At 44.8% G+C, this 21849-nt stretch overlaps 1 protein-coding gene across 12 annotated transcripts in view; it reads left to right on the top strand.

The window, feature by feature from the left end:
* Positions 1-21849, top strand: part of IKZF2 (IKAROS family zinc finger 2) — a 270987-nt gene that overhangs the window by 111175 nt on the left and 137963 nt on the right. For 11 of the 12 annotated variants that reach the window (XM_070732188.1, XM_070732190.1, XM_070732182.1 and 8 more), the window contains one exon: positions 13475-13612. In XM_070732188.1, coding sequence (XP_070588289.1) covers positions 13475-13612 — 138 coding nt within the window. The remainder of the gene's footprint in view (positions 1-13474; positions 13613-21849) is intronic. The other variant, XM_070732183.1, reaches the window with a different exon arrangement.

Genomic DNA, 21849 nt, shown 5'->3' with positions numbered 1-21849 from the left:
GTGCATCTTATACATCGAACACTGCATGGGGGGGAGGGAGTTAGGCAGTGGACAGCAGCGGCAGCCTTCCCGTCCTTCAGCGGCTGTCCCTAAGGCCGCCTGGCAGCCCTTGGCTGCTTTCCTCCCTGTGGGAGACCAGCAGGTGTTGCCCGAGGAGCCCTCCCAGCAGGCCAAAAAGCAACTAGGGAAGCGGCTGTGGCAGGGGCCACCTCTCTCTGGCTGAGGCAGCATCATTCGGAGCGCCCTTTGCAACCGTTGCTGCCATCCTGCCGCTGCCCGTGCAAACCAGTCCTGCTTGCAAAAGGGGATGGTGGAACTCCCTCTATCTTCATTTAAAAGCTGCTCGGCATCAGGGAGAACGGAGCCCCAAGCGCTGCCTTCAAGCTCCACGCAGGGCGGCCACAGGCGCCTCCGGCATTCTTTGCCCAAGCAAAAGATGCAGTGGCAGCGGCGGATGCCTGAGAACCTCCCCTCCTCATCTTTTGCCGCAGCGAAGAATACTGGAGGTGCCTGTGACCGCCCTGCACGGAGCTTGAAGGCTGCACTTGGGGCTCCATTTTCGCTAATGCCAAGCTGCTTTTAAATGAAGATAGAGGGAGTTCCGCCACCCCCCTTTGCAAGTAGGACTGGTTTGCATGGGCTTGAAGGCAGTGCTTGGGGCTCCATTCTCCCTGACGTTGAAAAAAGAGCACTGGGTCCAAAATAGTGGGAAAAGGGCTTTTGGGGTGCAGGCTGAAACAGGGGGCATGCAGGGCCAGGGGGGGAGATGGGACTTCCAGACAGAGAATTGGTCATGCAAGAGGCTTTTAAACTGGTGCAGATGTCACTTGTGTCTGGATAGTTGCAGGCCTCTGGTGCTCTCTTTCTCTCTCACACACACCCACACACACCCACACACACGCAGCGGAGGGTAAAGGCGGGCTGAGCCGGGTTGGGAAAGGTAAGCCCAGCAGCCTTGGGAGAGTTGGGGAGGGAATCCCGGGGAGATACATTTCTACATTTCGCCCACTTCTGCCAAAATGTGGCTAGGCTTTACCCAGGGTGGTTTTCCCATGGCCCCCAATTGTTGCGGGTGGACTGTGATCCGAAGGCATTGGGAATATGGGAGCACCACTTCTGGGAAAGATCACATGAACAGGTTTAGGTTATTTTCTTGGAAACAATGGAGAAATTGGGATTTTTTTCCCCATTACCTTCTTCTGTATTATTTCCCGGTGGGGGTCTGTATTTAGAGTTTCCCCCTGTAGTCTCCCATCCAAGTAAGCAGCAGGTTACTATCTAACCCTGTTTAGCTTTTTCAAGATCATCTAAGGATTTACACAGGGTTTCACAATAGAGTAGAGTAGAGTAGAATTCTTTATTGGCCAACTGTGATTGGACACACAAGGAATTTGTCTTTGGTGCATGTGCTCTCAGTGTACATAAAAGAAAAGATACATTCTCCAATGCACTGCTGCGGAGAGTCCAACATGGGTAATATTTCAGCATTATTGGCAGGAAATGAGTTAAAATTAGCATAATAAATAGGTCCCGCCCAGTGTCTACCCCAGTAGGTCAGTCTTAAAAACTCAGTCGTAGTGAAGGGACTAGAGTTTTCCCTTTTCCTCCCAGGAAAAATAATAATAATAATAATAATAATAATAATAATAATAATAATAATAATAATATCAACAATAACAACAACAATAATAGTGTTAATAATAAGAATAGTAATGTATAATTCTTTTCTCTTTTCCTTGTTTTAGGTGAAGAAATCTAAGGAGGGAGATTCGGGCCTCTGTCCTCCATGGGCAAGGCTTGCAACGTGGCTACCCATCAGGGCTCCTGCTCTCCAAGAGCATTGCCCAGGGGATAGGGAGTTCCTAGGCTGGGTCCCTGACCTCCGAGGTCATACCCCTCCCCACAGCCTAGAGGCAAGAACACTTGGAGGCAATCTGGAGTTCCCCCCCCCCCCGACACCGAGGCCTTCGTAACCAGCTTGCCTGCCTGGCTGCAGCTGTCCGGAGGAGCAAATGAGGCCCAATTAGACAGGGGAGAGAGCAGTGAGGAGCGTCCCCGAGGCATGCCTGCCGATTTCCAGCTGATGAGGGGAACCTTTGTTTGAAGAAACGGGCGCCATCTTGGAAGGCTGTCATTAGGAACCCAAGAGCCTGGCGCATACCATTTTGACATGCGTGGGGGGGAGCAGGCTCGCAGTAACGCTGGCAGCATCACAAGGACATCTCCCGGCGTCCTCTGTTTCTAAGAAGGGCATGGCACAGGCAAACTGATAGCCAATGAACAGAGGGGATTTAGTTGTTAGGGGTGTCCAGATCAAACATACACCCCCATTTTATGGTACATTCCATTTGCCTTAGAGTGGTATACAGATATCCTGGCTATTCACTTGCACTGAACCTAGTGTTTAGGCTTGCTTTATTGTTGATTACATTTTTCTCTCGTGAACAGACAGAACTGTAATAAGAATGTCTGAACACCCCTCAGAGACATCCTCTGGCACTGGTCCAAATGCCCCTGGGGTTCCCAAACAAGGGAAGGGAAACTCTTCTAAAACAAAGAATAAGAACTCTCAATCCTCTTCTGGCCTAAAGGATGCCGAGCGCCGCATTAAGGCCTTGGAGGCTCAATTGGAAGCTGCCAAGAAGCAGGCTTCAGTTCAATTACCTCAGCCTCAGGCCTCTGTAACTTACCCGACTCTGGCTCCTCTGCCTTCTACCACCCCAAGGGCAATTCCAGAGTTGGTACCCTCTGTCAGCAGCACAGATTTATCACCGGATCAAGCGGGTATTCCAACTGACACTATGGCCAGATCTGTAATACCCATGCCCATCATACAACCATGGTCACAGCCAGGCCAAGGGCTTCAAGGTTTTCAGTACCCCCCAGCCACGTTCACACCATCTGCAGCTGGATTACGTGTGCCTCAAGACCCCTGGCAGTCAATGCCCCCAGCATTGCAGGACATGATGGCAAATGCTTATTCACAAGGGATGCCTGCGGGGGCTCAGCAAACAGCGGGCCGTGTCTCTGGCAGATCATCTCGAAGGGACCTTTTGGCTGCTTCAATGCCTACACCATCTGTACAGGATTCCTTTGACGAGGAAGAGGACCCTGACAGTGAACAAGAGATAGAGCTGTCAGAGGATGAGGCTGTTCCATCGGAGCAACCAGCTTCCAGTGCGGTTTTCAAACCGACCTTATTCGAGACACTTTTGCGAAAGGTAATAACTGACATTGGAAGTAACAAGGCTTCACAGGCATCAGCCAGGCTGCAACCTGCGGCCTGGTTGTTTTCTGAACCACAAAAGGAGTCAAGCCACATCTCTTCTTCACAGCTTTTTATAGACACTGTGAAACATCCATGGCAGCATCCAACTGCCGCACAAGGTCCATCATCATTGGAGCAAATATTTTACACGTTTGATCCAGAAATTGAGGACTTGCTGAATTTTCCATCTGTGGATTCCCCCGTAGCAGGTTTGGTGTCTAATGCCATTGTCCCATCAGAATTAGCTGATGGTTTAAAACCAGAGGACAAGAGGGCAGAAAACCTCATATGTAAAACACACCAAATGGCTTCTTGGGCCTTGAAGTCATTGTCTGCGGCTTCCTTTTTAAATAGGGCCTATATACTATGGTTACAAGATATGCAGACCAAACTGGGCCCAGAAGAGGGGAGACTCAGGCAAGATATCAGTAAATTGATTGTGGCTTACGAGTTCTCAGCACATGCAACCCTCAATGCCGCAAAGTTTGCTTCCAGAGCCATGGCCACCACGTTATCATTCCATCAGTTTCTATAGCTGCGTACCTGGCAAGCTGACATGAAATCCAAGTGGCAATCTGCCCCCTTTCAAGGCACTAAGCTATTCAGAGCATCTTTAGATTTGGTCCTCATTGAGGACAAGGACAAATGTAAAGTCCTGCCTAGGTCATCCAGAAGTCCGGACAGGCGCCAAGCTCCCTATTTTCAATGGCAGCCATTTCAGCACGATTCCTCCTTGGCGGCACCTCTGGCCTCTAGGGCGTATATGCAGGGAGGATATGGTGGAGGAGCCTTCCAGTCTTACAGGGGTGGATACAACGATCGTTCCAGACAATTTAACCAGTCTAGGAAACCTTTCAGAGAGTCCAATCAAAAAGGATTCTGGAAGTCAAAGTGACTCGACAAACCTAATTCCCATACGTGAACACCTGGAATCTTTCACCGCCTCTTGGGAATGTACCTCGTCAGACACCTGGGCGTGCAATACCGTGTCTCAAAGACTTCGCATAAACTTCCTAGATACACCTCCACACCATTTCCTCCAGTGTCCTTTGACCCGCTGTCCAGAGAAGCGTGCTCTCCTATTTCAGGCGGTCACTCACTTGATGGACATTGGGGCAATTGAGAAGGTCCCCCAACATCAGCAGGGCCTGGAGTACTATTCTATAGTCTTTTTAGTACCCAAGGCTTTGGGGGGGCCCTGGTTGATACTCAATCTGAAACAGCTGAACATCCATGTAAAGTATCAACAATTCAAAATGTACTCCTTGCAGACCATTTTGGCTTTGATCAGGCACGGGGACTGGCTTACATCTCTCGACCTCAAAGAGGCTTACCTCCATGTCCCGGTACATCCAGATCATCAGAGGTATCTCAGATTTTGCTTGGAAGAACAACATTTCCAATATCGTGCAATGCTATTCAGCCTGTCATCTACGCCGAGAAACTTCATGAAGCTGCTGGATGTACTGACTGCCTCATGGCGTATTTGGACGATGTACTTATTTATCCAAATCCCCAGAGCAGGCCCAGAGAGATCTCTCCCTCATGATCAAGGTGTCACAGTCACACGGATTTATGGTGAACTTTCCCAAGAGTCATCTGGTCTCAACCATGTGCCTTCAGCATCTGGGCATGGTGATAGATACGCAGGCAGGGAAGGCGTATCTATCCGAAGACCACAGGGAGAAGATCCGGAATATGGTGAGATATCTTCAACCCAAGCGGCAAGTATCTCTAGCATTCCTTTCTCAATTGCTGGGGACATTCGTCTCTTGTTTAAACATTGTGCCCTGGGCCCGTCTCCACACCAGACCACTGCAGTGGTTCCTTCTGCCATTCCAGAAACAATGAATGAGCCACTCTACTTGGCTTGTTACACCCATGAGGAAGGTCAGAAACTCCCTCAAGCGGTGGAGTTCAGCAGTGGTAGTTCAGAGCTCTCCCTTTTTGAGGTAACAGGAGATTGTCATCACCAGGGATGCGAGCCTATGTGGTTGGGGTGCCCACTCAAATTCACAGGTAGCCCAAGGCCTGTGGACCCCTAAGGACCTCACAGGCTTGAATATCAATTTCCTGGAGCTAAGAGCAGTGTTCCTGGCACTACAAGCATTCCGGAACCAGGTGCGGGGAGAACATATACTCATCCAGACAGACAATGTGGCTACACGATCTCACATAAACCATCAGGGTGGGACGAGGTCCGGCAGGTTGATGCAATAAGCAGAAGCCCTGATCACGTGGGCAGAAGCAAACCTACTTTCTCTCCGCGCCGAACATATCTCTGGGGTTTCCAACGTCCAAGCAGATTGGTTGAGCAGGTCAATGCTCAATCCATCAGAATGGCATCTCGATACAGCGATATTCCAGGACATCACTCACAGGTTCGGCACACACTTGTTTGTGACACACCTGAACACGCAGCTCCCATGCTATTTCTCCCGTTTTCCATCACCAGGAGCGAAGGACACCAATGCTCTACAAGCTCACTGGCCGGAAGGTCTGTTGTATGCCTTCCCTCCCACATGCCTGATTCTGAAGGTAATCAAAAAATTGATCTCGGAAAGAGCGGAGGTCATCTTGGTGGCCCCCTTTTGGCCTTGGCACCCCTGGTTCGGGCACATCATGGACTTGACGGTCTCCTCCACGTGGCAAATCCTGAGCCATCGGGTCTCCCTCAGCCAGGGGTCGGTGTTACACCCAGACCCCCAGTGGTTGGACTTAGCTGTCTGGCATTTGAGGGGGATCGCATGAGGCAGGCAGCTATTCCGGACATGGTAATCTCCACAATTCAGGCTGCATGTCATCCGGCCACCATCAGAATTTATCAGACCACTTGGACGGCCTATTGTAAATTCTGTAACACCATACAAGCAGATCCACGCTCTCCATCCATAGTGAATCTTCTGTCTTTCTGGCAAACCGGTCTTGACAAAGGGCTTGCTCCCAACACTTTATGAAGGCATGTAGTGGCTCTTTCCACCGTACTCAAATGGGACCCATGGAGGTCTATGTCACAACACTCATGGGTCAGAGACTTCCTTAGAGGGGCATCCAAGCTTTGCCCACCAGTGCAACACAGGTATCCCACATGGGATCTTCCACTAGTATTACAGGCGCTAACGGGACCCCCATTTGAGTCATTAAGACACATTCCTCTGAGACGGTCTTCTTGCTGGCCATTACATCCGCCAAGAGGGTGTCTGAGCTGTCGGCGTTGTCTATTCATCCGGATCTCTGTATCTTTCAACCAGACAGAGTAGTGTTTACATCTGGATCTGGCCTTTCTACCAAAGGTCAACTCTGTTTTCCATCAATCCCAAGATCTGATCCTTCCGGACTTTTGCGCACATGGTTCCCATCTGCTGGAGCTATGCTGGCATAAACTCGATGTCAGGCGAGCTCTAAAGATCTACATATGCAAGACTGCACATTTACGCAGAACTGAAGCCCTTTTCATTTCCTTTCTACCATCATCCATGGGGGCTAAAGTATCACCTCAAACAATTAGTAGATGGGTGAGGTCCTGCATAACCATAGTGTATGAGACTCAATCCCGGCCTGTCCCATCTGAAATCACGGCTCACTCCACGAGGAGTGTGGCGACATCTGCAGCATGGGCTACACAGGCCTCTCTAGAGGACATTTGCCGGGCGGCTACCTGGGCTGTCCTGGGTACCTTCATCAAACATTACCGACTGGACTTGTTTAGGTCCGCAGAAGCGGCTTTCGGTCGAAGAGTGCTGCGACGGGTGAATGAAACTCATGCGCCCCTGGTCCAGCCTGTTCCCGCCCTGTCTTCATAGCTTGGGTATATCCTTTGTTGGACTCTCCGCAGCAGTGCATTGGAGAAGGACCGTTGAACTTACTTGAATGGTTTTCTCGATGTACTGCAAAGAGAATCCAAACCCAGCCAGTCATTTGGCCCAGTGGCACAGTTTCTTGGTTGTTAAGTTGTTTAATATAGAGTTATTTGTATTTTTACCACTCCTTCATTTTTTTTCTTTGACTGACATACTGAAGTAGGTACTGGGCGGGACCTATTTATTATGCTAATTTTAACTCAGTCCCTGTCAATAAGGCTGAAGTATTACCCATGTTGGACTCTCCTTGCAGTGCATCGAGAAGATTGTTCAGGTGCATTCAACGGTCCTTTGTCAAAAATCATGAGATACACTTAATGATTGTCATAGGGGTCAAATAAGCTGGGTTTGGGTGAAACCTGACTTTGGTCTTCAAACCTGGCAGGTTTAAGGCTTGTGGACTTCAACTTCCATTCCTAAGGTAGCATGACTGGTGGAGGAATTCTGGGAATTGAAGTCCACAAGTCTTGAAGCTGTCAGATTTGATGTTTGTAAAAAGTGTACATTCATAGATTTCTCATGATGTAACTAGCTGGAGAGAGACACAACACGTGTGCACAGAAACTTCACCTCCCTTTCTAGTTATCACACTGAAAGAAACCTGAATTCAACACTGTATCTTTTACCAACTTCTCTAGTATTAAAGCGATCTGGATTCCAGTCTCTCTTTCCCAGGGTGAGATCGGACTAAAGCAACCTCCAGCTTAGCCCTGACTACAGAAGGAGATACTTTTCACTTCCTGTTAGATCATTTTCGATCATTTCTGCAATTGGGTGAGGGGGGGGAGAGATAAGCAGCTCCTCTTGCCCTCCCTCCCTCCTTCTCAAAAGAGTGCAACTTTGTCCCTCACACTTCCTTTCCTGAATCTCCAGTGATAATCTTTATGTCTCTTTGTAAATAGAGCTAGAAGGTTTAAAGAGCAAAGTACCCACAGTTAGAGGAGGACTAGTTCAGGAATTTTGAATACCCTTGCAGTGCACCCTAATCCTTAACCCAGGGGTCTTAAAATTTGACAGCTTTAAGACTAATGAACCTCAACTCTCATTCCTGAACTAGCATGACTGGAGGATTCTGGGAATTGAAGTCCACAAGTCTTAAAGTTGCCAAATTTGAAGACCCCTCGATTAGGGATTAAGGGTGCAAAGATATCCAAACTTTAAGACTTGTGGACTTCAACTCCCATTCCTGAGCTAGCATGATTGGAGGAGGAATTCTGGGAGTTGGTCCACAAATCTTAAAGCTGTCAAGTTTGAAGTTTGTAAAAATTGTCCATGGTTGTAAAAAGTATACATGTTTGTTAAAAAAGTATTCTGCTACACTGGTATTTTAATAATATATTACTGCACCATTTGGTTCAGAATACTTTTTTTCTTGTTTGGATCTCTAAAATCTAGGTGTGTCTTATATTCTGGTGCATCTTATATTCTGAAAAATATGGTAAGTTTTAGTCAGTATGTAAAATAAATGTATATTTAACTAAAAGCATGTGTTGATTTATTCATTATCAAATATGTTTACATTATTTGTTTTAATGTAGAACATTTAATGTAGAACATTAATGTTCTACCTTGATAGATAAATATCTTTAACATTAAAAAGAGGATTTGTTTATAAACAAATAGATATGTTTATAAAAATTTTTGAAATAATTGACTGAAAGGATATGCATAAATAAAGGTCAAGGTGCAATCTTGAGCACAGGATTGCAGATAATGAAAGAAATATCATTCCAGAAAGATTAATCCGATTATCTAGGTCCTCGGCAGTCAGGATTCAGACCCAGCTACAGCACGAAAACTGCTTTGGTCGCAGTGATGGATGATTTCTGGCAGGCCCGGGACAGGGGTTTATCCTCTGTCCTGGTGCTTCTTGACCTTTCAGCGGCTTTCTACATGAAACCACTGGGTGAGATCATCCAAGGGCATGGGGTGAGTTACCACCAGTACTCTGATGACACTCAACTGTACATCTCCACCCCATGTCCACTCACCGAAGCAGTGGAAGTAATGTGCCGGTGTCTGGAGGCTGTCAGGGTCTGGATAGGTGCCAACAGGCTGAGATTCAATCCAGACAAGACGGAGTTGCTGTGGGTACTGCCTCCCAAGGACACATCTATCTGTCAACCCATCACCCTGGGTGGGGGGAACTATTGACCCCCTCAGAGAGGGTTCGCAACTTGGGCGTCCTCCTCGATCCACAGCTAACTCTGGAACTGTGGCAAGGGGAGCGTTTACCCGGGTTTGCCTGGTGCAGCAGTTGCAGCCCTATTTGGACAGGGAGTCTTTGCTCAAGGTCAATCATGCCCTTATCACCTCGAGGTTAGACTACTGCAATGCTCTCTACATGGGGCTACCTTTGAAGAGTATTTGGAAACTTAAACTTGCCCAAAATGTAGCCGTGCAAGCAGTCTTGGGCCTTCCAAGAAATGCCCACATCTCACCATCACTCCGCGGACTGCACTGGTTGTTCTGGTTCCAGTGGGGTAGCAGGAAGGAGGGAGGAGATTGCTGCTCTGCTGGACTATGGTGGAAGATCATAAAACTGAGGGGAAAAGCTGACTTGGCCCAGCAGCTTTTGGCAGCTCCAGAGAGGTGAGAGGCCCCTGCCTCAGAAAATTTGCTGCAGTTTTACCCCAGGGCCTTTTTGGATTGATTTTCGCTGCGGAGATGCTGGGAGCTGATCAGCTGAGGCTCGGAAAATGGTGGCTGTTACTGAAAGTTGAGCCGCCTGCCGCACTGAGAGAGCGCACAGAGAGAGAGAGAGAGATATTGTACAGATTGGAAACTAAGAGACCGAGGGACCGCCGGACCAGACGGACCTGGGATGCTGGGGCACCGAATGGTGGGGTGTGCCCTGACATCGGAAGGACTGTCGGAGGAGAGCCGGTGTGAGAGGCCGAACTGACTGATCGTTCTCAAGAAGGAGAAGGTCGTTGGAGGAGAGGAGTGCCAACGGGTCATGCTGAGGCTTAGCGGAGGCTGTTTGGAAGCTACCCAGAGATCATGCGAGTCCTCAGAGAACGTGGAGGGCCAGAGATGTCGCCCCATAAGAACAACAGATACCGGAGGGTGACTGGAACATCTGTCGAGAACTGGAGTTGTTGCAGAGACAGAGGAGCTCGAGGCAATGAGGAGTGCTGGCCGGTGGCAGCAGCCGGCACCAAAGAGATCACCATACTCAGTGACTTGGATACTCTTACTGACTTTGATTCTGACTTTCTGGAACTCAGCCGACTTAGAGTCTGGAGCCATTTTGCTGCTAATTTCTTTAAAGAATTGCTTCTCAATTGTATTTTTCCCTACCTTTTATATATTTTTACCTCATTAGTGGGTTTTTAAATTATTAATTTAATTTAACTTTTTAACTAAATTATTGGGGGGTTTTAATTGATGGATAATTGGGGTGGATGGAGTAATATGTATGGAATGAATGATTGGGGTGAGTTGGGTGGGTAGAATGGGTGGGATGGTATGAGGTGAATGGGATTGGTATGAATGATACATTTGGCCCACCTAGCGATGGAGAGGCAGGAGAGGAGAGGGCACCTATCTCTGAGGTGGTAGAGGGTCGGAATATCCCGGTGCTGCTGGGGAGAGGCAGATATGGCGGGAGCCACAGAGCTAGCTGTTTCAGGGGAAGGAGAGATCGTTGCTTAATAGCGATCCCTTGTTCCATCTTCTAGTCCAACCCCCTGCTTAGGCAGGAAACCCTACACTACTTCAATCAAATGGTTATCCAACATCTTCTTAAAAACTTCCAGTGTTGAAGGATTCACAACTTCTAGAGGCAAATTGTTCCACTGATTAACTGTTCTAATTGTCAGGAAATGTCTACTTAGTTCTAAATTACTTCTCTCCTTGTTTAGTTTCTACCCTTGCTTTTTGTTCTACCCTCAGGTGCTTTGGAGAATAAGTTGACTCTTTCTTCTTTGTGACAACCCCTGAGATATTGGAACACTGCTATCATGTCTACCCTGTTCCTTCTTTTCATTAAAATAGCCATGCCCAGTTCCTGCAATTGTTCTTTATATGTTTTAGCCTCCAGTCCCCTAATCATCTTTGTTGCTCTTCTCTGCACTCTTTCTAGAGTCTCAACATCATTTTTGCATCGTGCTGACCAAAACTGAATGCAGTATTCCAAGTGTGGCCTTACCAAGGCCTTATAAAGTTGTATATAAGGCCTTGGTAAGGCCACACTTGGAATACTGCATTCAGTTTTGGTAGTATTGGAATACTGAATTCAGTATTTGATTACATCCCTCCAAAGCATTAGTTATGTTAAAATTAGTTTTAAACTTTATACCATTATCTTGTTGTTTGCACTTAGAATACAAAGAGATGAATATCCCTAGATAACAAGTACTTAGAGCAAGCTGATAGTCAGCCCAGCTATCTTAGACTATCCTAGATAGATCACACACACAAATAATACTGCTTTGCTATACATTTGATTATGATGCTTTTGCAAACTGTTTATATCTGAAGCTTAAGAATACTAGGATATCATCATAGACCTATATTTAATGGCATTCATTTCTATTTCTACTTTGTTTGGCACAAGCATTAGAAACGCGTTTTTTGCTTGGACTATTCCTTTATATTTAAAAAATATTATCCATCCAGGAGGTCTTTCTTGTCTAAAGTATATTGAAATCTCAAACTCTTCTCCATTTTGATGGGGGGGGGGGGAATGTGTTTAACCTGCATGATTTGACAACACTCGGTCTACCTGCATGAATGCAATCCATTTTAGAAATAATCTGAACACAGTATTTTCAGATCTATATGCATAAGTTTTGTAGAAGCAATGCAGTGAAGTAAAGAAAAGGTAAATGGTTAAGTATAACAGAAAACAATAGGTTTATATGTTTGTTTTTAGTTATAATTAGTGATGGGCGAACCCAACAAAATTCGGGTTTGGCGGATTCGTGCGGACTTTACAAAAAATTCGGGTGACGTCCCAGAACCCAGAACCTGAAACCGAACCGAACCCCGAACACTCCATGACGTCGAAATTGTGGGATTTCCCAGCTCCTTTTGTTGAAAGGACCCCCCTTTACTAGCTTAAAAGAGAGCCCAGAAAAGTAGCTAATTCTATTGCGCAATTGTTAGCTCTCTTGACTTTGAATCTGCCGATCGGGGTTTGAAACCCCTCCTGTTTTACTATTTCAGTCTATTCTTTCAATTTGAAATAAAAAATGAAATTTTAATTTTAAAAAAATCTAACCAGGCTTGTAGGGGATATTTTACTGCATGGTATATTTATTTTTATTTTTTTGCAGCAGCAGTTATATGATCCCATCATAGAGAAACCTCTGCATCTCCAATTTCAATTTTGCAAACAATAGCCACCACAAACCCATTTGCCTGAGAAAAGTGCCCCAATAAGCTTTGCTTATCAATATTAAGGAAAGGACTGAAAGGACCTCCCTTTACTAGCTTAAAAGAGAGCCCAGAAACATAGCTAATTCCATAGTGCAATTGTTAGCTCTCTTGACATTGAATCTGCCGACCGGGGTTCAAATCCCGGAGGAACCACCTTTTAATTTTTTTTAATAAATTTTTATTTATTTATTTATTATTATTAGTAGTAGTAGTAGTAGTAGTAGTGGTAGTAGTAGTATTGTCGTCGTCATCATCATCATTATTTATTAATTATTTCCATGGGCACATCGGGAAGGTTCCCTTTTGCCCCCAAGAGCTGGAGGGTCTTTTAAATGCTTTCTTTTTTTCCCACTAAGAAGGGATTAAAAGGACCCAAACTCCTTTTATTATATAAAGAAGCATGATGATGATGATGATGATGATGATGATGATGATGATGATGATGATATTAATAATACTACTAATAATAATAAATTAAAAAATAAAATTAATTTTTTTTTAAAAAAAAGGTGGTTCCACCAGGATTTGAACCCCGATCGGCAGATTCAAAGTCAAGAGCGCTAACAATTGCACTATAGAATTAGCTACGTTTCTGGGCTCTCTTTTAAGCTAGTAAAGGGAGGTGAGGAAGAAGTATACATGATGTCAAAACTCTGCCCCCGGAATTCCATCATGGAGTTTCCCAGTTCCTTTTGCTTGCAGCACGGCAAACAAAAGGAGGTGGGGAATGCCACGATGGGATTCCCCACTCTCCTCCTGGGCGGCGGCGAACCCTGAACTTCGGCATGGATTAAAAAAACCAATCGGGGTCAGGTCCGGCATACCGAACATTGCAAAATTCGGTACAGACCCGAATTGTGCAAGTTCGGTTCGCCCAACACTAGTTATAATATCAAGTGACCATTGGTAATGGTGTCAGCAATATTGATTCAACATAACAAAATACTTTTTCCCCCAACAGTAGGTAAACCTCATAAATGTAACTACTGTGGACGAAGCTACAAACAGCGCAGTTCTTTGGAGGAACACAAGGAACGCTGTCACAACTACCTTCAAAACGTCACCATAGAGGCCACGGGGCAAGTGATAAGTCATCATGGTGAGTGGAAATATTGCAGATGGTGCTTTTGCTCCTACTTGCTATTTGCAAGAAAGGAACAAATGTGCATTATAAAGATATAGTTTATTAAATTTATATAATTGTGTAACATCCTCAGAATTATTTGATGGAGGAGGCAAGTGGTGGTTTTTAATTTTGATATATGCAAACAAACTGGCCGCCAGTTCTGTTGATAAATTAGAGTAGGCAGGTGTCTCCAATGCTTTCTCCCTACCCCCAAAATTACCAGGGGTTAGAATGAAAATGATGTTTTTGAGGGCATATTGCTCCCATTCTTATCCTTAATTCTGGGGGTGGGGGAACCCATCAAACAGAAAATCCATAGAAAAAAAAGCAAACATTTTCTTTGGAAGTGCAGTTTTGGGGACTGCAAATAGAGACCAAATGCAGCTATTAACTGCACATTGCACCCAGTCAAACTGAAGAAGAGGTACTTTACCAAGCAGATTTCCCCCCATCTATATATCCAGTACACTACTGTAATGCCCAAAGTGGTATACGGTTTGTATAAGAGAAAGCTTCTTTGGAGCTATAGTGTTTTCCAGGGAAAGAGAGACCTCCTCCCCTTGATTCTTATAAACTTTTAAAACATGAAAGAGCTTTCCCTCGTATGGAAAGAAAACTAGAAAGGACCATTCATGGCTTCTATTTGAACATAATGATGAATCATTATAGATCTTTTTTCTGATATATAGTTTGGCAAACATTGTCTTTGTAAGTTATAAGGAAAAAAAGGAAAGCACTACTTTGCCAATTTGGACAACCCAACAAAACTGTACAGTTAACAAAAAGCAAGCAAGGGAGAGGACATCTGCATGCAAGAGGGCATGAAGACTACAGTTACTTTGCCAGACTATGGCCTCATTTTTGACCTGAGCATAGCAATCCACTCACTCTGTCTTTTGATCTTCTTCAGTCATGCAGCAGACTTGAAAGCAGGTGACTGGTCTGCTGCATTGTTAGAAAATAACACACACTCTTACTCTCCCACCCTCTCTCTCTCTGTCACACACACACACACACACACACACACACACACAGAGGGAGAGGTCTTCTGGGCTTGTAATGCTAGTTGGATTTTGATAAATGAGCAGGAGGGTTATTTTTTTGCCTAGCATTTGACTCTTTCTGCTTCCTGTATTGAATTTTCTGGGTTTCAGGGTCCTAAGATTATGATTTTATGCAGAAATTAAATATGTTTGGAAGTCATATTTTTGAAAGTTTTATTCTTTTGTTTTTGATGTATGAGAAATAGTTCCATTTTGGTGGAGTTTTTTGGCAAACCTAGAAGCATTAGATGTATAATGCCTAACAGGTTATGGCTTCTCATTTGCCAAGATTTCTAGTCAAACCTCTTTCAATGGTGCCTTTTAGTTATTCAGAGGACTACTTCTCAGAAAAAGTTTGTGTCTAGATATGTTTCTAGTTTTTTATAGGCTATTTTCCATTACAAGTAACAAGTTTCTTCAGTTGTTTATTTAAAGTTATTTAATGCTTCTCTGTGTTATTTTTAAATGTTGGATGGAAGGCTTGGTGCATGAAAGGACGAGTCTTATTTATTTATTAAATATTTAAACAATACAAAACAATATAAACTGGCTGACCCAGTTTTGATTTGGACTATCGTACTGGAGCAGTATTCAGTACTTTCCATTCCAAGAAATTATTGACTGAGATAATTTAAACACTGAGATCAAGCTAAGGGAAATGAATGAAGTGCGACAAATATTTCAACATTCTTTCTGGCCAAACATAATTATGGTATGTTTGTAACAGATGAAAAACCTAAAAACAAAAAACTTGTACAATAGATCCCATATTGTGAAAAACTATTTCAATACTTACATACTAGGGTGATAATGTTACTTTCTCTGTGTCTTAGTGTTTTATTTATTTATTCTTTAAGAGAACTTTTACAACAAATAGCACTATGAATTGTGGGAAGTTATCTACAAAGAGTAGATGCAAAATTAAAAAGTTAAAAGGAAGGTCCCATGGATACTTTTTTTCATTAAGCATAAACCCTGTTGTATAGAGTGCCTATTTACAAGTCAGTATTTTGAAGACAGACATTTGTACAAACATCAAATAATTCTTGATAGCTCAATAATGTTGACTTAAAGTTCATGATTACAGGGACAAATAGTATTTATAATCAATATTTTAGCACTCATTTTCAGTCCTTTTAAGAATAAACATGAGCTCTTGTTTGTGCTTCCTTTGACTGTTGGATTCCCATAGAAAATGAAAATCTTTGTGTGTATCTCAGTAAAATATGCCTGAACAAATGGTAACAAGGAAATAATTGACAAATAGCAAATCTTTCTTGGTACCCTAATAATTTATAATAGATATAAATTAATTATCAGTTGTGTTTTTTCTGTGAACTGGAGGTTTTACTAGAATGTTTTACGATTAAAGAGGAACACTTCCACCATTGTACACATATTGTAGGTTTATCTTAAATCAGCATATTTCAGTCACCCATATTGCAGGACAAATAGATATGCCTCAGAAAAAAGGAAAGCCATAGAAACAGAACAAAATGTTATAGGGCTCACCAGCCACTCTACTCCTAGGTCTGGGAAAATTGCCAATTTTTCAGCACCTTCTGGACCATCATCAGGGTGGGAGCAAAATGGATCTGTGAGTTCTACTATGCTCTCTGTCAGATTTTATGGGAGAAGAAAAATTATAGGAGAGGCAGTCCCTCAAATAATCAGGCTGCATCAGCGGTGGGTTGTTCCTGGTTCAGCCTGGTTCTAAGAACCTATAGCCAGGAGTCTCCACCCACCCACCTAAGACACTTCTGCGCATGCACATGAACTGGTAGTAAAGGGTTTTAGAACCACTACTGGGCTGCATGGCTTGAAACTTGCAGGTTGTATGACATAAGTTATAGCCAGTGATGAGAAATAGGCTTACTATTATTCTTTCTTATGGACCATACTTTTGAGACCAGTAGCTGTTTCCAGGTATTTGAAAACCAAGGGCAGCTCCACGCAGATCACATTGCAATATTCCTTTTGATATAATGGATTCATATGAAAACATCTGCAGAAAGTGAGCTGACATGGGCAGCAGCATCTCGGAGGGTGGTCATCTGTTTAATTTCTAGCTTTACTAGAAAAGTGGTCAAACCAATGGAAAATGCTGTTTAATATTTCCAAATGTAAAATAATGCACTTGGGGAAAAGGAATCCTCAATCTGAGTATTGTATTGGTAGTTCTGTGTTAGCAAAAACTTCAGAAGAGAAGGATTTAGGGGTAGTGATTTCTGACAGTCTCAAAATGGTTGAACAGTGCAGTCAGGCGGTAGGGAAAGCAAGTAGAATGCTTGGCTACATAGCTAGAGGTATAACAAGCAGAAAGAGGGAGATTGTGATCCCGCTGTATAGAGTGCTTGGTGGGACCACCTTTGGAATACTACTATGTTCAGTTTTTATTGATAAAATTGAATGGGTCCAAAGAAGGGCAACAAAAATGGTGGAAGGTCTTAAGCATAAAACTTATCAGTAAAGACTTAATGAACTCAATCTGTATAGTCTGGAGCAGAGGTCCCCAACCTTTTTTGCACCAGGGACCGGCTTTAAGCTAGACCAGTTTTCCATGGCCCGGTGGGGGGGGGGAGCTAGCTGTCAGCGGCGCCGTAAAAGGGGCGATCAAGAGAGGAATGGGTGAATGAATGGACGGAGGGTGGGAAGGAAGGAAGGAAAGAGGGAAGGGACAGGAACAGAAGAAGGGTGCAAAGGAAGCAAGGAAAGGTGTGAAAGGGGAGAGTAAGAGAGGAAGGAGTGAAAGAAGGGAATGAGGGAGGAAAGAAGGGAGGAAGGAAAAGGAAAGCAAGAAATGGAGGGAGGAAAGGAAGGAAGGAAAGAAAGAAAGAAGGGGGGAAGGGACAGGAACAGAGGAAGGAAGCAAGGAAACTTATGAAAGGGGAGAGTAAGGGAAGAAGGTAGGAAGGAGAAAGAAAAGAAGAAATAGAGGAAGGGAAGGTAAAAGAGAGAAAGAAAAAGAGCAAGAAAGAAAGCAAGAAAGAGAAAGAAAGAAAGAAAGAAAGAAAGGCAACTTCAAAGAAAGGCTCACTGAGCATCTCTCACTCTCTCTCTCTTTCTATCCCTCTTTCTTTCTTTCTCTTCCTTTCTCTCTCTCCTCTTCCTTTATCTCCTCTCTCTCTCCCTCTCTCTTTCTCTCCCCCCTCTCTCCCCTTTCCCTCTCTCTTTCTCTCTCTCCCTCTCTTGCTATCTCCCCCCCTTTCCCTCTCTCTTTCTCTCTCTCCCACTCTTGCTATCTCTCCCCCCTCTCCCTCTCTCTTTCTCCCTCTCCCTCTCTTTCTCTCTCTCTCCCCCTCTTTCTCTCTCTTCTTCTCACTTTCTCTCTCTTGTTTTCTTTCTGTCTCTTTTGCTTTCTCTCTCTCACTCTTTCTTGTTTTCTTTCTCACGCTCTTTCTCTCTCTTGTTCTCTCTCTTGCTATCTCTTTCTCCCCCCTTTCTCTCACTCTCTCTTTCTCACTTTCTCTCTATCTTGCTGTCTGTTGCTCTCACTCACTCTCGTTCTCCGTTCTTCTCAGCGGTGACGCGCGCACGCCCTGCCCGCCTCACCTTTGCGAGAGCACTTTCACCCCGGGCTCTCAGCAAGGGGGTTTGCAGGAGAGGTGGGGCTGGCGAAGGTGATATTCAATGTCGGGGGCGCACAGGCGGTTGCACGCGCTCCCTATCTCCCTGCTAGCCCACTCGGAATATTCAAAATAAGAAAAGCCTTCACCGGCAAAGGTTTTTCTTATTTTGAATACTCCGAGTGGGCTAGCAGGGAGATAGGGAGCGCGTGCAACCGCCCGTGCGCCCCCGACATTGAAGACCTCCGCTGAGAAAAGCCTTTGCCGGCATTTCCTCTCGGCGTCAAGGAGGCGCAGCGGCGGGTGGAGAGAGGGAAGGGGGGGCAGCGGCGTCCCTCCTGGCCTTGGCGGGCCGCCCGACCCTCCCCACCTCCTGCAAACGCGGCGGGCGGCGGGGGGAGAGCGAGGAGCCGGTTCCGGCGGGCGCGGGGCTTGGCTGGCTAGCGGGGGGAGCGCCGCTGGTGGTGCGGAAAGGCCGAGGGGGCCCTGGCGCCGCGGACCGGCTGAAAACCCCCAACGGCCCAGTGCCGGTCCACGGACCGGCGGTTGGGGACCTCTGGTCTGGAGGACAGAAGGGAAAAAGGGGACATGATCGAAACATTTAAATATGTTAAAGGGATAAATAAGGTTCAGGGGGGAAGTTTTTTTAATAGGAAAGTTGTTCTGTCTGGGTTCCCCCAGACCTCAACACCAACTGGAAAAAACAGCCAGACACTCTGGTAAAAGCCAAAAGTATTTTATAGGTGGAAAAAATAAACACAGAGGAAAACCTGTTCTTCCCAACAGACAGGCTATAATACGTTACAGCAGAGTCCTGATGTCCAGACAATACAGCAAGCTTCTTGCTGGCACACCCACCCCAAGGTTTCAATAGTCAAAGGCACAAACCAGGATTCCAAGACGCCAAAGTTCACAGCCAGGTCCCAAGACTCTCAAAGATAAAACTCCACAAGCCAGGAAGGGTGGGTCTGCCTTTTAGCCTTTCCAAAGAGCACCACACCCAAACCCAGCTGTTGCCTCTTTAATGCTGAAAGTACTTAGCCAATTGATTCCTTCTCTGAGTAGCTCTTCTCTGTCGCAGATCAATTATGGCTTGTGCATTTTCCTCTAAGGAATCCAGGCTGCTTGCTCGGGAGAGCTCCCTCTGGTGGAACTCTGGCTGTCCTCCCTCTTCTTCAGCCTGGGATTCCTCCTCCTCGTCTGCCTGCACCTCCTGTTCCTCAGCCTCTTCCTCTGAGCTGGAAACCGACAGAAGATCAGCTGTTCCCTGAGGGGCCTCAGACGGAACCACAACAAAAGTGAACATAAGAACCAAGGGGGCACAATCTGAAGTTAGTTGGGGGAAAGATCAAAAGCAACGTGAGAAAATATTATTTTACTGAAAAAGTAGTAGATGCTTGGAACAAACTTCCAGCAGACGTGATTGGTAAATCCACAGCAAATGAATTTAAATGTTCCTGGGATAAAGATATATCCATCCTAAAATAAAAAACAGGAAATAGTATAAGGGCAGACTAGATGGACCATGAGGTCTTTTTCTGCCATCAGTCTTCTATGTTTCTATGCTTCATGGTTCTTCGGAGAAAACAAGGGGTAGCACCAATGGGTATGATAATGATTTGAAAGTTTAATGGTTGAAGCTGATTAAATTGGAAGCTTACAGTGCTCAAATTGAGACTTTTAATATAAAGTCCACACTGTATGTATACGTTGGAGCTACCAAATTAGCCCTGGTGTCTTCTGCCATATTTTCCCATCTATCTGCTTTAGTATTGCAGAAACTTCATTAAAAAGGAAATAGCAAAAATGCAGTACCTTCTCTTTACAAAACATATGATTGAAACTCAGGAAGACAAGTTGTTCCTGTAGAAGGCAGATTGTATTTTAGAGACATTCCTCTTTTTTAACTCTTATTTCTGCTTTCAGAATCCTTCTGTCTCTTTTAAGGCAAGTCCAGTCAGGAATCATGCATTGCGCAATCTAGACTTTTCTAGCCTGAAATTGCTTGTGAAACTGAATTAGTTGGTAAGGTTCAGCAGTAAAAGGGGGATTTAAATTGATGAGACTCTAACTTAATCTTAAATATTGTGTATTTGGAACATGGCTTTGCTTCAAATCTTCTACTCATTTGCAAGTATTTGTGGTGGATTTTTAAGAGTGGAATAGCTCAAATCATAAAAATGAAATCAGCAAGTTTTCTACTCTTATAAAATTGTTAAGGTTTATGAAATAGACTAGATTGGGCTAGATTGGGCTAAAAGACAGTTTTGTGATTGAGCACTCTCAATTGAAATCTATGGAATATAGACTTATGTACAGCCATATTAACTTGGTTAGCTGCACTCTTCTTGTCCTATCCAGGTGGCATTCTTTAAAAAAGAATCTCCAAAATGTTTAGCATTCTTGTAGTTCAAAAGATACAGAAGGATCTTGACAGAATTGATCAAAATGAAATGAAATCTAACAAAATGAAAATCAATGGTGAACAAAGTAAGATTCTACATTTAGGAGAGAAAAACCTTGCTCAACAGTAGTAACTGTGAGAGGGATCTTAGAGTCCTAGTGGACAATCATTTCAATATGAGCCAGCAGTGTGCAGCAGCTGTCAAAACAGTGAACACAGTTCTAGGCTGCATTAACAGAGGGATAGAATCAAGATCACCTGAGATATTAATATCACTTTATAATGCCTTGGTAAGAGCACACTTGGAATACTGCATTCAGTATTCAGCTAACCCTCTGGAACACCAAAAATAATAATAATAATAAATCAGAATGATGTTGATAAGTTAAAGAAAAAGTTTCTACCCATGTTGTATGATTATACACCATGGGCACTTTTTAGCTGGTTTCTTTTTTATGGTTCCTATCTTGTTTCTTTCTTTCTTTGTTTATTTGTTCATTCATTCAATTAATTAATTAATTAATTTTTATGGCACCCAATTCCCTAGGGACTCTAGGTGGCTCACAACCAAAAATATAAAACATCCAAATAATGCTAAAACCTAAAAACAGTTTAAAAACAATTTAAATACAACAGTTGAACCAGAAGTCCCCAAACTATGGCCCGCGGGACGCATGCGGCCCACTGAGGCCATTTATCCGGCCCGTGGCAGAGCACAAGATTTTACACATGCACACGTGCAAAAACAACCCCCCTTTTCCAGGGTCGTGTAACGGAGCGGGGCATTGGAGTTGGGGGCAGGGAGTGACGAAAGTGAACGTTCCCCATCCCCTTGCCAGCCTGCCGGGGGGGGGCATGGAGGCCACAACCGAGAGGGTCGGCACTGGCCCATCCATGGGGGGGGGGGGCCGCGGCTCCCTTTCCTTCTCCCACCACCTATGTCTACCGCCGACGGCCGTCACCACGGATTCCTCGGGTGGGAGCTGCCACTCCCCTCTGGGCAGCCCAGCCAGGCGGCCGTAGAAAGCGCAGAGATAGACATAGGTAGACATAGGTGGTGGGAGAAGGAAAGGGATCCGTGGCCGCCCGCCATGGGTATGCTGGTGCTAAGCCTCCCCCCCCCCAGGGGAGCTGGCAGGATGATGAGTGCACACAACATGCAAAATAAGAAAAACCTTCGCCGGCCTCTGCAGAGAA

The sequence above is a fragment of the Erythrolamprus reginae genome, chromosome 1 (assembly GCF_031021105.1).
Source record: "Erythrolamprus reginae isolate rEryReg1 chromosome 1, rEryReg1.hap1, whole genome shotgun sequence".
NCBI lineage: Eukaryota > Metazoa > Chordata > Lepidosauria > Squamata > Dipsadidae > Erythrolamprus > Erythrolamprus reginae.
This window is presented reverse-complemented; position numbering and strand designations above follow the sequence as displayed.